This window comes from Saccopteryx leptura, chromosome 2 (genome assembly GCF_036850995.1).
Source record: "Saccopteryx leptura isolate mSacLep1 chromosome 2, mSacLep1_pri_phased_curated, whole genome shotgun sequence".
NCBI classification, from domain to species: Eukaryota; Metazoa; Chordata; class Mammalia; order Chiroptera; family Emballonuridae; genus Saccopteryx; species Saccopteryx leptura.
In genome coordinates this window covers 277948543-277960588 of record NC_089504.1, presented here as the reverse complement: position 1 = coordinate 277960588, position 12046 = coordinate 277948543, and the positions used below count along the sequence as shown (strand labels likewise).

The following is a 12046-nucleotide window of genomic DNA, read 5'->3' as shown; positions in this document are numbered from 1 at the left end:
CTCTGCCTGATAATGTATTTCGAGCATCCTCACAATCCAATTGCTTCCCTCCACAACACCTCAGATTTAGTAAAGTCTATTAAGTAGTGAGCTGATCTAAACCGAATATGGTTTTTAAAAGGTGTGTAGGCGGTGGCACAGTGGACAGAGCACTGGACTGGGACACGGAGGACCCAAGTTCGAGATCCTGAGGTCTCCAGCTTGAGCGCGGGCTCATCTGGTTTGAGCAAAGCTCACCAGCTTGGACCCAAGGTCGCTGGCTCGAGCAAGGGGTTACTCAGTCTGCTGTAACCCCCCCCCCCCCCCCCCCCCGTCAAGGCACATGAGAAACCAATCAATGAACAACTAAGGAATCGCAACGAAGAACTGATGTTTCTCATCTCTCTCCGTTCCTGTCTGTCTGTCCCTCTCTATCCCTCTGACTCTCTCTGTCCCTGTAAAAAAAAAAGAAAAGAAAAAAAAGGCGGGGTGTGTGTATGGGAGCCCTGGCTGGATAGCTCAGTTGGTTAGAGCATCGTCCCAAAGCACAAAGATTGCTGGTTCAATCCCTGGTCAGGGCACATACAGAAACAGATCTATGTTCCTGTCTCTTTCTCTCTTCTCTCTCTTCCTCTCTTGCTAAAAAAATCAATAAATAAAAAAATTAAAAAAAAAAAAAAAAAGGGTAGGGGAGGAGGGCGGATCAGGATCAGGACCACTTTCTTCCTATTCTACTCTACATTAGTACTAACACAATCTAAGGTTTCAGTTGCCTTTTGGGCTGTAAACTCACACAATGGACAGTATATTGCAATATCAATGCTAAAAACTCATTTTCCCAAAATCTAAAACCTTCTTGTGTATTGATACTTCAACGTATTTTTTATCATTCTCAAATTCAAATTATCTGCAAATTTAATTAGCATAGGTCAAGAACACAGCCTTTTAAGGCATCAGGGGAAATCTTCCAAGTCGACATTCATCAGTCTTCTCTGGGCATGGATACTGAGGGACAAGTCCATCACAGCAAACTATCATTCTGCCTACATTTCATTTTCCCCACAAGGACCTCGTGTAAAGCTCTGTCAAAATTCCTGTTGAAAGAGCAACCCAGTTAACAGTATTTTTTTACTCTAATAAATTTTTGAAAAAGAAATTGATAGTTATTTTCTCATTACAGAATTCTCCAACTTGTATTCTGTAAAGATATATTTCCTTAAAATTTCATGGTCATATCAGTCTAGATACTACCACCTCCTTAAACATGTTAAAGCTTTTTAATTTACTTCTTCCTTTTAAACTTTAATTTTAATTTTTTTTGGTGGGGGGGGGATTGGTGGAAGAGTGTTGAGAAGCATCAACTCCTGGATGCATCACTTAGTTTTTCATTAATCAGTGAACATTTCATATGCTCCTTGACCCAGGGGTTCAAGCCATGCCAGTGATCCCTTACTCAAGCCAGCAATTGTCGGATCATGTCAATGATCCCACATTCAAGCTCGCAACCTTGTGGTCAAACTGGAGAGCCTGTGCTCAAGCCAGCAACCTTGGGGGTTTCTTTCTTTCTATTAAGTGAGAGGTGGGGAGGCAGAAAGACAACTTCCCTCATGCACCCGGATCAGGATTTACCAGGAAAGCCCCCAATGGTGCAATGCTCTGCCCACCTGGGGCCAATGCTCCATTGCTCGGCAACCAAGCTATTTTAGTGCCTGAGGCAAGGCCATGGTGCCACACTCAGTGCTGGGGGCCAACTTGCTCAAATGAGCCATGGCTGGGGGAGTGTGGGGAGAGAGAGAGAAGGGGGAGGGAAAGGGATGGAGAAGCAGATGGTCGCTTCTCTTGTGTGCCTGCCTGATCAATAGTTGAACCCCAGACTTCCACATGCCAAGGCCAATGCTCTACTGCTGAGCCAACCAGCCAGGGCCAACCTTGGGGTTTCAAACCTGGGACCTCAGTGTTCCAGGTTGATGCTCTATTCACTGTGCCACACCACCTGCCAGGCTTAAATTTTATTTATTTTTTAAATCAAATTTATTGGGGTGATACTGGTTAACATAATTATATAGGTTTCAGGAATCTTAATTTTATAGCACATCTCTGTACAACGTATTGTGCTCACCACCCCACCACGTCACGTCTTTGTCCATCACCATTTATACCCCCCTTATACCTTCCCTCCACCGCCCCATGCAATCACCACACTGTTTCCCATTAAATATACTAAAGATTTGAAAAAGCTGCATTAAAAAAAAATGCTAGCCCTGGCCAGGTAGCTCAGTTGGTTAGAATCTTCTCCCAATATGCCAATGTTGTAGGTTCAATCTCCTGTGAGGACACATATAATAATTAACCAAAGAATGAATAAATAAGTGGAACAACAAATTTATGTTCCTTTCTCCCTCAAAAAAAAAAAAAAAAAAGAGTAAAAGAACTAAGTTACCTATACTGTAAAAACAAAATTTTAATCAAATGCTTGCAATATCCTTGGAAGTCAACATTATGAGAAACACTCATCTACATTTTTTGTGTGAATCTGTGCTTTTTATTTTAAGAATGAGGAACTTTTTTTTTTAGATTTTTTATTTATTCATTTTTTTATTGGAGAGAGAGAGAGAGAAAGAGATAGAACAGGGGGAGGAGCAGGAAGCATCAACTCCCATATGTGCCTTGGCCAGGCAAGCCTGGGGTTTTGAACCAGCAACCTCAGTGTTCCAGGTCAATGCTTTATCCACTGTGCCACCACAGGTCAGGCCAAATCTGTGCTGGCTTTTATCAATAATTGCAACAGCAGTGACTATATGCCAGATACTTCACTAAAATTCTAACAGTGCTCTCCCTCTGGGAGCACACACTGTGCCTTTTCCTTCCACCTCTTCTTCCCCCAGGCACCTTACCTTTGCCTTTCTCTTTCCTAAGCTACAAGGACTCTTCTGCCTGTTAACTTGTTTCCTGAGCCTGTGCAGCCCAGCTGGTTTACTTCTATTACCTCCTTAACTTACTAAATAAACTTAAAAATTTTCTCATTTAATTCTCACAATGATCTCCCAAGAGGCACTAATTAACATTAATTTTATCTGAAGAATCTAATGCTCAGAAAGACTAAGTAGCTTCACTATAGCTATAAGCTACAAAAAAATGGTAAAGTCAATTTTCCAACTCTACACATGGCACTATGGATACTTACACTTGTTGCCTCTAAAATCTCAAACATTCATACAAATCTAACTCCTCTATAGAACTGATGTCAGCCTGACCTGTGGTGGGGCAGTGGATAAAGTGGCGACCTGGAATGCTGAGGTCACTGGTTCGAAACCCTAGTTCCTGCTCCTCGTCGTTCTCTCTCCTCTCTAAAATGAATAGTCTTAAAAAAAAAACCTCAAGAACTGATGCCATTAAAGTTTCCGCATATTAACTATCCTGCTCACCTTTAAAATGTACTTTCTTCTCCATTCTTATATCTTTTAAATATAATTCATATGCCAAATTTTCATAAAATATAAGAATATTAGTTCATAGAAACCAGTGTACTTGAACTCAATTTAGGGTAATTTCTTACAAATGCTTCATGTATCTAGAGCTTTAAGTTTCTTTTGGCTAAGATATATTACTTCCATTGCATCTTATATCATCTCTTATTTACAATTAAACATAACACTTTTAAAGTCACAGACAGAAGCAAAAAGTAAAACAAACAAGCAAAAAAGAAATGATAGGAAAGAGCACCTAAAAGTTCTTCAAATGGAAAAAGTAGATTTCTATTTTCTCCAGAAAAGTGAACAGGGTGAAGGAGTTCTGAATGATGAGCCAGGCATATCTGCTTATTAAGTAATTTTCATAATCTCCCACTAAGTCTTTTTTTTAGACCAACAGGCTGTTTTAGTCCAGATGAATAAATATTAACACTTGTATGGCACCTCTTATTCCCAAAGTATTCACTCTAGGTAGAAAAATATTTTGCTTACGTCACACACAAATTTCAATAAGTATTAAGATAAAATGGGCTAGATTTTTGCCCACGTCAATTTAGTGCAAACCCTATACAATTAGGAACAGAGAAACCTCAAGCAGACGAAAATGAAGGGGTCTCAGATGTGCACATTACACCAAGTAGAGTCCTGACTGCACTAGAGAGGTTGTTGAAACCTCAGTGGAATCTTCCCCAATTGTCTTAACCCTACTGGCAGGGACATATCTGTAGCCCTATAAAGTTAGGTTTATTGACTCATTACAATGGTGATGACTAACCAAAAGTGTGAAACATTTCACCAAACAGGAAAATTAATAGGATTTGGGAAAAGGATAGAATTTAGGTGAAATTTAAACAAAGCAGTAGGCTCAGTAGGACACTAGGATTGTGTGTAAAGGGGCCAACAATAAGTCTGGGCTGCAAATTGGACCTCTTATCCTACATCCTACTTCTTGGCAAAGTTAAGGTAGATGTGAAATTTGTGTCTAACAATCCCTCCTCTGAAGATCTGGAGTTGTATATTGAGGCTGGCTCTCCCTGTTAAAAGGACTTAGCTATTTCTGACAAAAGTGTGACATTTCATTCTTACTGATATAATTTCAAATAGCGAAAGTTTTGATAGTCTCTGATTTTTTGAGAACACAAACCTTCACAAATGCAGCAGGTATGTGAAATTCAGACAACTGTGCTATTTTCCCAGCCTGACAAAAAGCAGGGTGGATTTTTACTTCTTTCAGTTAAGCTAATTTTTAGTTTCTCAATAAGTTCACCTTCTGGGTCATTTTGTTTTGACACATGAAATCTCCCTGAAAAGCACCCTTGCTTAGCATATAACTGAGCAGGTACACAATTCAAATAGATATGCACTAAGAAGCACCTGAAAATATGGCATATCCAGTTCAAACACTTTTTGGCAACCTGTAGTCTCTTCACTTACATATTTCAGACTAGCTATCTAAAATATACAGCAATATAATTTATTAAACAATCAGTTCCATTTCCTAAAATCCAGATACTATTACATTTTTTAAGACAAAACAAAGGAGGCCCCAGTTTGACCAAAGTGGTCCTACAGTAAATATTTTTTTCTATTGTGTTCAACATGGCAGTATCCTAAATTAAGACTATCTCTAGTCTCAATAATCCAAGATATTTCATCTATTCTACAGTATATGAGTCACATTTATTTCTTTGCAGCTGAGAATTTTAAAAAATGCAAACAGAAGTAACACTTCACAGCATGCTCAGTAACCTGTTAATAAGTTCAAGCAACCAAGTTTGCAACGCAACCCATGTGGGTTTAAATCTTATTAACTCCAAAAGGACACCATTCACATTGACTATAATGTGGATGTAATAGAGATGATGTCCCAGTTACACAGTATGGTGGCCTTGTTTATGTTTTTAGACCAAAAAATATGTGTACTTAAATAAAACCAATCTTCCTTTATTCAAAATTACTCTCTCCTCTATTATATTAACTTTTAGAGCTGAAAGAAACCTGTAAGACAAAGCTTGAAAATTATATGCTTTGTAAATGCATTTTAATTTGTAAAATATTATTCAAATGGAGTTCACCATCTCCATTATATAAACCTAAGTAGAGAATGGAACTGTCTTCTAAAACCCAGGTTTCTTTTGCTATGCAATGCTGCCTTCCCACAATAGCTTAATTGCTGATTTAAAACACTAAAAATGCAACTTACCTTATTAGCTTGTAACTTTCGTCAAGTTCAATCAACTCCATTTTTAATCTTAATTTCCTTCTAATTGTAATGTACTAATGAGTGTTATAGGTGTTGAACCTTTTCAAATGCCTTTTAGTATTTTTATTTACAAGATCAATTTAAAAAATTGATTGATTTTAGCGAGACAGGGAGAGAGAGAGAGAAGCATTCATCTGTTGTTGCTCTACTTAGTTGTGCCCTCACTGGTTGCTTCCCATGTTCCTGGAGTAGGGATCGAACCCACCTTAGTGTTTCAGGACACTCTAACCTACTCAGATAACTGGCCAGGGCCTCTCTCAGTCTTTTAATATGATAAATAAGAGATAGATTTTAAGTTTTATTCCTGGTACAAATCCTAATACTCACTGGATTAAGTTCACTAACATTCTGTTTAGCATTTTTGCATCTATACTTATAACTGGTCCTGTCACTTAATTTAGCCAAGCCTCAGTTACCTCACAAATGAAATGGAGATAATATATACCTTGCTTGAAGAGTTGTTTCAAGATTTTGAAATACGTGGAAAGTACCTGGAAAAATATTTTGGTACAAAGAGTTGCTTGGTGATAGCTCTACTGAGTTACAACATTTTATTTTTTTCTAAAACTAAAGGTTGAGACTTCTGTTAAAGGTCCAAAAATCTCTATTGCAAAGTTTAGAAATTCAGAAAGTTCTGGAAACCTAGTTTTCCCCCCACAACTTATATGGTAGTAAACCTGGCTTGACCTAAACAATAAGAGCTTCTTAGTTTCCTGTGTGTGAAAATTGCTGCTTTACTATAGATAGTAATGTGTTTGATATGAGCACTACTTCAGACTCACTGGTGATGCTAACACCAATACAGTATAAACACGCTGTCACCATTCTAAATTTTTTTGCAGAAATTTTAAGTTTCTATCTCTGAAAATTATTTGAAATACTGATCTAAACAAAACTACTTAAAACATTTGGGCCCTGGCCGGTTGGCTCAGCGGTAGAGCGTCAGCCTGGCGTGCGGGGGACCCGGGTTCGATTCCCGGCCAGGGCACATAGGAGAGGCGCCCATTTGCTTCTCCACCCCCACCCCTTCCTCTCTGTCTCTCTCTTCCCCTCCCGCAGCCAAGGCTCCATTGGAGCAAAAATGGCCCGGGCGCTGGGGATGGCTCCTTGGCCTCTGCCCCAGGCGCTAGAGTGGCTCTGGTCTCAGCAGAGCGACGCCCCGGAGGGGCAGAGCATCGCCCCCTGGTGGGCGTGCCGGGTGGATCCCGGTCCCGCGCATGCGGGAGTCTGTCTGACTGTCTCTCCCCATTTCCAGCTTCAGAAAATTAAAAAACAAAAACAAAACATTTGGGCCACATTTTCCCTAAAACATTTTCTATATAGAACAACAACAAAAAAATCTATGTATGCTGAATGTCCTCACCACTGAAGAGATTACTAAAAAAATATCTGACCATCCTCATGCCAAATACTAGGAAAGGAAGACTGGTAACATGGAAATAACACTAGATTTGTATTCCAAGTATCTAGCTTCAAGTCTTTATTTTTAGGTGGGGGTGGGGGAAGAAACATTGGTTTGTTCTTCCACTTATTTATACATTCATTGGTTGATTCTTGTATGTGTCCAGACTGGGGATCGAACCCACAACCTCGGTGAATCCATATGACTCTCTAACCAACTAAGCTACCATGCCAGGAGAGTAGGTTCAAATCTTGGTTCTGTTTTAATTGTTCTATAACCTCAAGTAATATTCTTTAAGCTTATTTCATTGTTATGTTTAACAATTCTGTAGAAGATTGTAATAAGGATAAAACAAGATAAAGTGAAAGCCTCTAGCAAAGTGATTATTTTCAGTAAACTAAAAACTACACTTTAAACATTGTATTGTAATTTTCAGTTTAAATAATTTCATGTATGTTGGGAAATGTTGAACACTTAAGAACTGTTATAAAATTAACTCCCCTCATTATTGGCTTTGCATGTTATGTGAAATAGCTTTGAAGGAAAAGTCTACAGAAAAGTTTATGTCCTTTTTAGAGGAAAGTGACATATAAATAATAAAATGTACAGATCCAGAGTTAACAAAAACTCAACTGCCCAACTTGGAAGTAGAGTAAGAAGAGATGTAAGAAGTAAGTCTCACTTTAACCACATTTACTAGGATACTAAATTTTTAATGTCTTCCTGTGCCTACTGGTATTAAATCCTAAGCTATCAAGAATTTTCAGGTTTCCAAGTTTTCCCTTTAACTGAGGATATTTTATTAAACTGATTTTCTGGAAAGAGAGAATATCAATTTTTAGAATCTAGTCACATCTCAAACAAAATTCTCTTGGAGAAGAAAGCAATCCGGAATCTTGGGAAAGCTATTAGTTATCAATATAATTATAAACATGACAAAAAGATAAAAGTAATTTTGTATCAATCTGCAAGAACCTATTCTTTCACATATAAATTTTATTAGAGAGGGGGGGGGGGACAGGGGGAAGAGCTGGAAGCTTCAACTCTCATATGTGCCTTGACCAGGCAAGCCCAGGGTTTTGAACCGGCGACCTCAGTATTCCAGGTCAACGCTTTATCCACTGCGCCACCACAGGTCAGGCTCATATATAAACTTTAAAGGCTCCTTGCCATCTTAAGCACTAAAGACAAGATACCAAATACATTTAAGCTACAAAAAAAGGAGCAAATAAATTTATTTGTGTGACTTGGACCATTTACAATACAGGAGGAGGAGGACCTCTGGAAAATATACCAAGCTGAATTTTAATAAACCCAGTTTCTAGACTGGACAAGTCAGTAAATCTCTCTGATCATTCCTAAATTTTACAAGTAATAGCTTTTTTGGTTCCTTCCTCACAAGGATGAGTCATGAAAGCACTTTGAAAAGTTTAAAAGTTCTATACATTGCAATAATATCAATACTTAGCAGGCAGAAGGTAAAGTGATTATTGTTCAGTAATGGGAACTGTGAGGATGAGCAAGACTGATTGAGAAACCTAGGTTCCAGACCCAAACTGGTACCTACTAGTGTGTGATGCATTTGTTCAGGTCCCAATTAAGTATCTCGAAAAATAAATTTGCCTAAATCTCTTTCTAGCTCCAAGACTGTAATTTTATGCTATAAACTTGAATCCAAGATCTAAAATATTTGAGCTCTCATTTATATACAATGAATCAGATAAGTTAAAAGGTAAAGATACAATGCAGTATATGTCACACACATCCGTGGCAAACCCTGCTGTAGCCTATTCCCTTTATCTGGAAACTGGTGTCAAGTGGCCATTAGTACATTTCTAAATCTCCTTTAAATGCTTACATTAATATTAAAATGAAAATGAATAATATTTACAGTATTCTGAAAACCAGAAAAAACTCAAAATTACATAATGGTCTAAGGGAAGAAACATTCTCCAAAAGATGCACTGAAACTATTATTTTCCAAAATGATTTCACTTGTTTTTAAACAAGGCTGATTATTCTAATATCAACATTGATTATTAATTTTTTGTTAAATGCCCTCAAATACATAGATTTTCAATGACACCATGAAGCAAAAGCACTTCCCTAACAGGATGTTTTAAATTGCAAATTTAACAAACCACCAAACTCAAGTTTAATTATTTCTGCTTTATTATTGGTTATGATACTTTATAAAAGTTACAAAGAGACTGTATCACTAAAATATATAATAAAAAACCAAGCTGCTTTGAAATAATTCAAAAGTGACCCAAAACCCCCCACAATATATTAACGTTATTTGTCTATTGGGAGCAAAGTTAAAATTATTTTTAACAACACATTGAGCAAGAAAAACGTGCATAAATCCCAATGCCTCCAAAAAACTTATAGAACAAGCTTAATATATTTGTCTCCACCTGGTGATATTAAGAATTCAGTTTTCAAGTAAAATAAAATTCTGTTGTGTTCCAGTATCTAAACCTGGAAACACAAATTCAGGAATATGAGTTTAATAAAGTCACAATTCATCAAAACCTAGTGAACTAAAAAAAACAAACAACAAAAAACCCAAAAAACCTAGTGAACTAAAGTTAAAAAGCAGAGAAAAATAATAGTTCAATTTCACCACACAGTAATTTACTTCCAGAAGACAAGAATATCCAATCCACATAAAACGAATATTTGATACGATTTGACCTGATCATCAAGAATATATTCTACATAAATTGATGGGGTATATAGGTCAATTTTTATGCCAAAAAAAGTATACATACTATATAACCTTAAATATCTATTCAGACTCCTTGCCAAAAAATCGGCAAAACTCTTCCCGATGGCGATGGTGAGTTTATCAGAGATGCAGGTTGAAATTAAGAAGGCAGAAAAGCAGTCAGGTAAGTTAGAACTCTCCTCACGCCCACCCCGAGCGCAGGGTATGCAGTCCTATCCTACCACCAGTTGTAGACGGCTGGTCTAGACAGGAAACAGAACGGTGTGAATAAAACCCTTTCCGGGGTTCCAAACCTCTTTAGATCTCTAGGTCACAATACTTCCGTTTCTCTCAAAACTTGGAATGAAGAAGGGAAAGCAACAGCTGTTAACATTTTAAAACTAAACCTTTACCTATTTATCCAAAATACACTCTGTAAAGTAGCCCATTCCTTACATCGAAAACGTCATGGATATCACAGAAAAAGTAAGACTGTAGTGGTTAACAGCTCTCCTTCTTAAGGCCTCAAACTGATTGAATTAAGCCACACCCCTCCTTAAATGGCACATTCCATACAATAGCCAGGACGGCAAGGGCGATTCCACCGTTCGCAGGGGAACAGCAAACTTGTTGAAATTCTCAGGATAAAGTCTAATGGTTAACTGAATCTAACCCCTTCATTATTAAAATTATCCGGGGTAACGAGAGGATTACAAAACATCGAGACGTGTACGCCGGGTGAGAGTAGAGCTAGCGGGACGAGAACCACGCCGGATTTGGGTCATGCTATTAACCCGCGCATCCCGGAGGAAGGACATTTCCCCGAGGAAGGGCATTTATACTCAGAAGGAAAGGGCAAACTCGGGGGTTTCAACCCGCGCAGAACCCCGAGTTAGGGCAGAGAAAGCAGTCACTAATTCTCAGGGTCCAGTTACGAACTCTTTCGCCGTGGGGGAGGGGGGGGAGGACGGGCCCCGCCCACGCCTGACCCGGGGCGGGGCCCCGCAGCGACCCCGGAGAACGGAGGCGGGCCCTGTAGCAGCGCTGCCCTCCTCCTCGGTGTGGAACACCCCAGTCCGCTGGAGAAGGAGCCGAGTCCTCTCTCCAGATCCCTACGCAAGCAGAGAGGGGGAAGGGGCAACACTGGTGTCTCCACTCCTCCTCACTTAAGGTGGGGGCCCAAGCCCGGTCGGCCGATGTCTCCGCCTCGGGCTCTAAGGGGCCGGCCCCGAGGAGGTGGGGCCTGGGTGGGGGCGCTGACTTCACACCCCTCCCCCTCCGGCCACAGGCCGTTCAGGGAACACCCCGCCCGCCCCAGTGCAGCGGGTGGGGGAGGCAGCCGAACAGCCCGGAGCCCTGCGGCGGAGCGGGGAGGAGCGCGCATGGGCGCACTGCCGCCACCCCCGCTGAGCACTGCGCGCCAGCAAGGCCCCCCACGTTTAAGGACGCGCGCAGGCCCCGAAAAGGAGGAGGCCGCGGGTGGCAAGGGAGAGCGCCGACTCTAGGCTTGTGTCCCCCACTCCACCATTTCCCCGTCCACACACACAGTCACACACTCTCTAACCCGCTCCAGGCCTCAGACTCCGCACTGACCTGACAGGCCGAGACATGTTCGCTGTCGAATCAGGACCGAGTTGAGAAGCCAAAGACTAGGACCCCCCCCACCCCGCGCGCTTGGCGCCCCACCCCCCCCCAACTGGGCCGACGGGGCCGATACCGCAGAACCCCGAGTTGCTGGCTTCTCGAACTCCGACGCTCCTTGGTTCAGAGACCCGTAATCAGACGAACCCCCCGCTCCCCCGTCTCTTCAAAATGGATGAATCAAACCAGCCGAAAATGCGCCAAAGCCGCCGTGCAACCGAACTAGTGGGGTTTGTAAACTCCGCCCCAAAACGCCCAGTCATTGGCGGTTTTTGCCAGATGCGCCGAGTTTATTAGTCCGTTTGAATCATCACGCCCCCAGGCTCCGCCCCTCCCCTTGATAGGCCCCACCTCCTCCATTGGGTCCTGCTAGTTAAGGTGCTCTGAGAGCGCACGGCCGCAAAACAAAAATGGTCGCTGCGCGACCCGCCCCCTGGTTTCCACTCCAGAGTTGCAGATTCGTCTTGGGTAGCTTCTTGGAACACCTAGAAAAATATATTTATATAGGAGTCACTTTCATTTAGTGTTAGTTTAATTACCTTTTATTTCACCTGCTTGATCATCTAAAAATTACACTAATA

General features: G+C 40.7%; 1 protein-coding gene across 2 annotated transcripts in view; it reads right to left on the bottom strand.

Annotated features, from left to right (window-relative positions):
• The window catches only part of NUCKS1 (nuclear casein kinase and cyclin dependent kinase substrate 1), a 35216-nt gene extending 23559 nt beyond the window's left edge, over positions 1 to 11657 (bottom strand). Inside the window, exon 1 of one of the 2 annotated variants that reach the window (XM_066361925.1) lies at positions 11418 to 11657. In XM_066361925.1, the coding sequence (XP_066218022.1) occupies positions 11418 to 11434 (17 nt within the window). In that variant the 5' untranslated portion in view covers positions 11435 to 11657. The remainder of the gene's footprint in view (positions 1 to 11417) is intronic. The other variant, XM_066361924.1, reaches the window with a different exon arrangement.
• Positions 11658 to 12046: the final 389 nt, after the last annotated feature.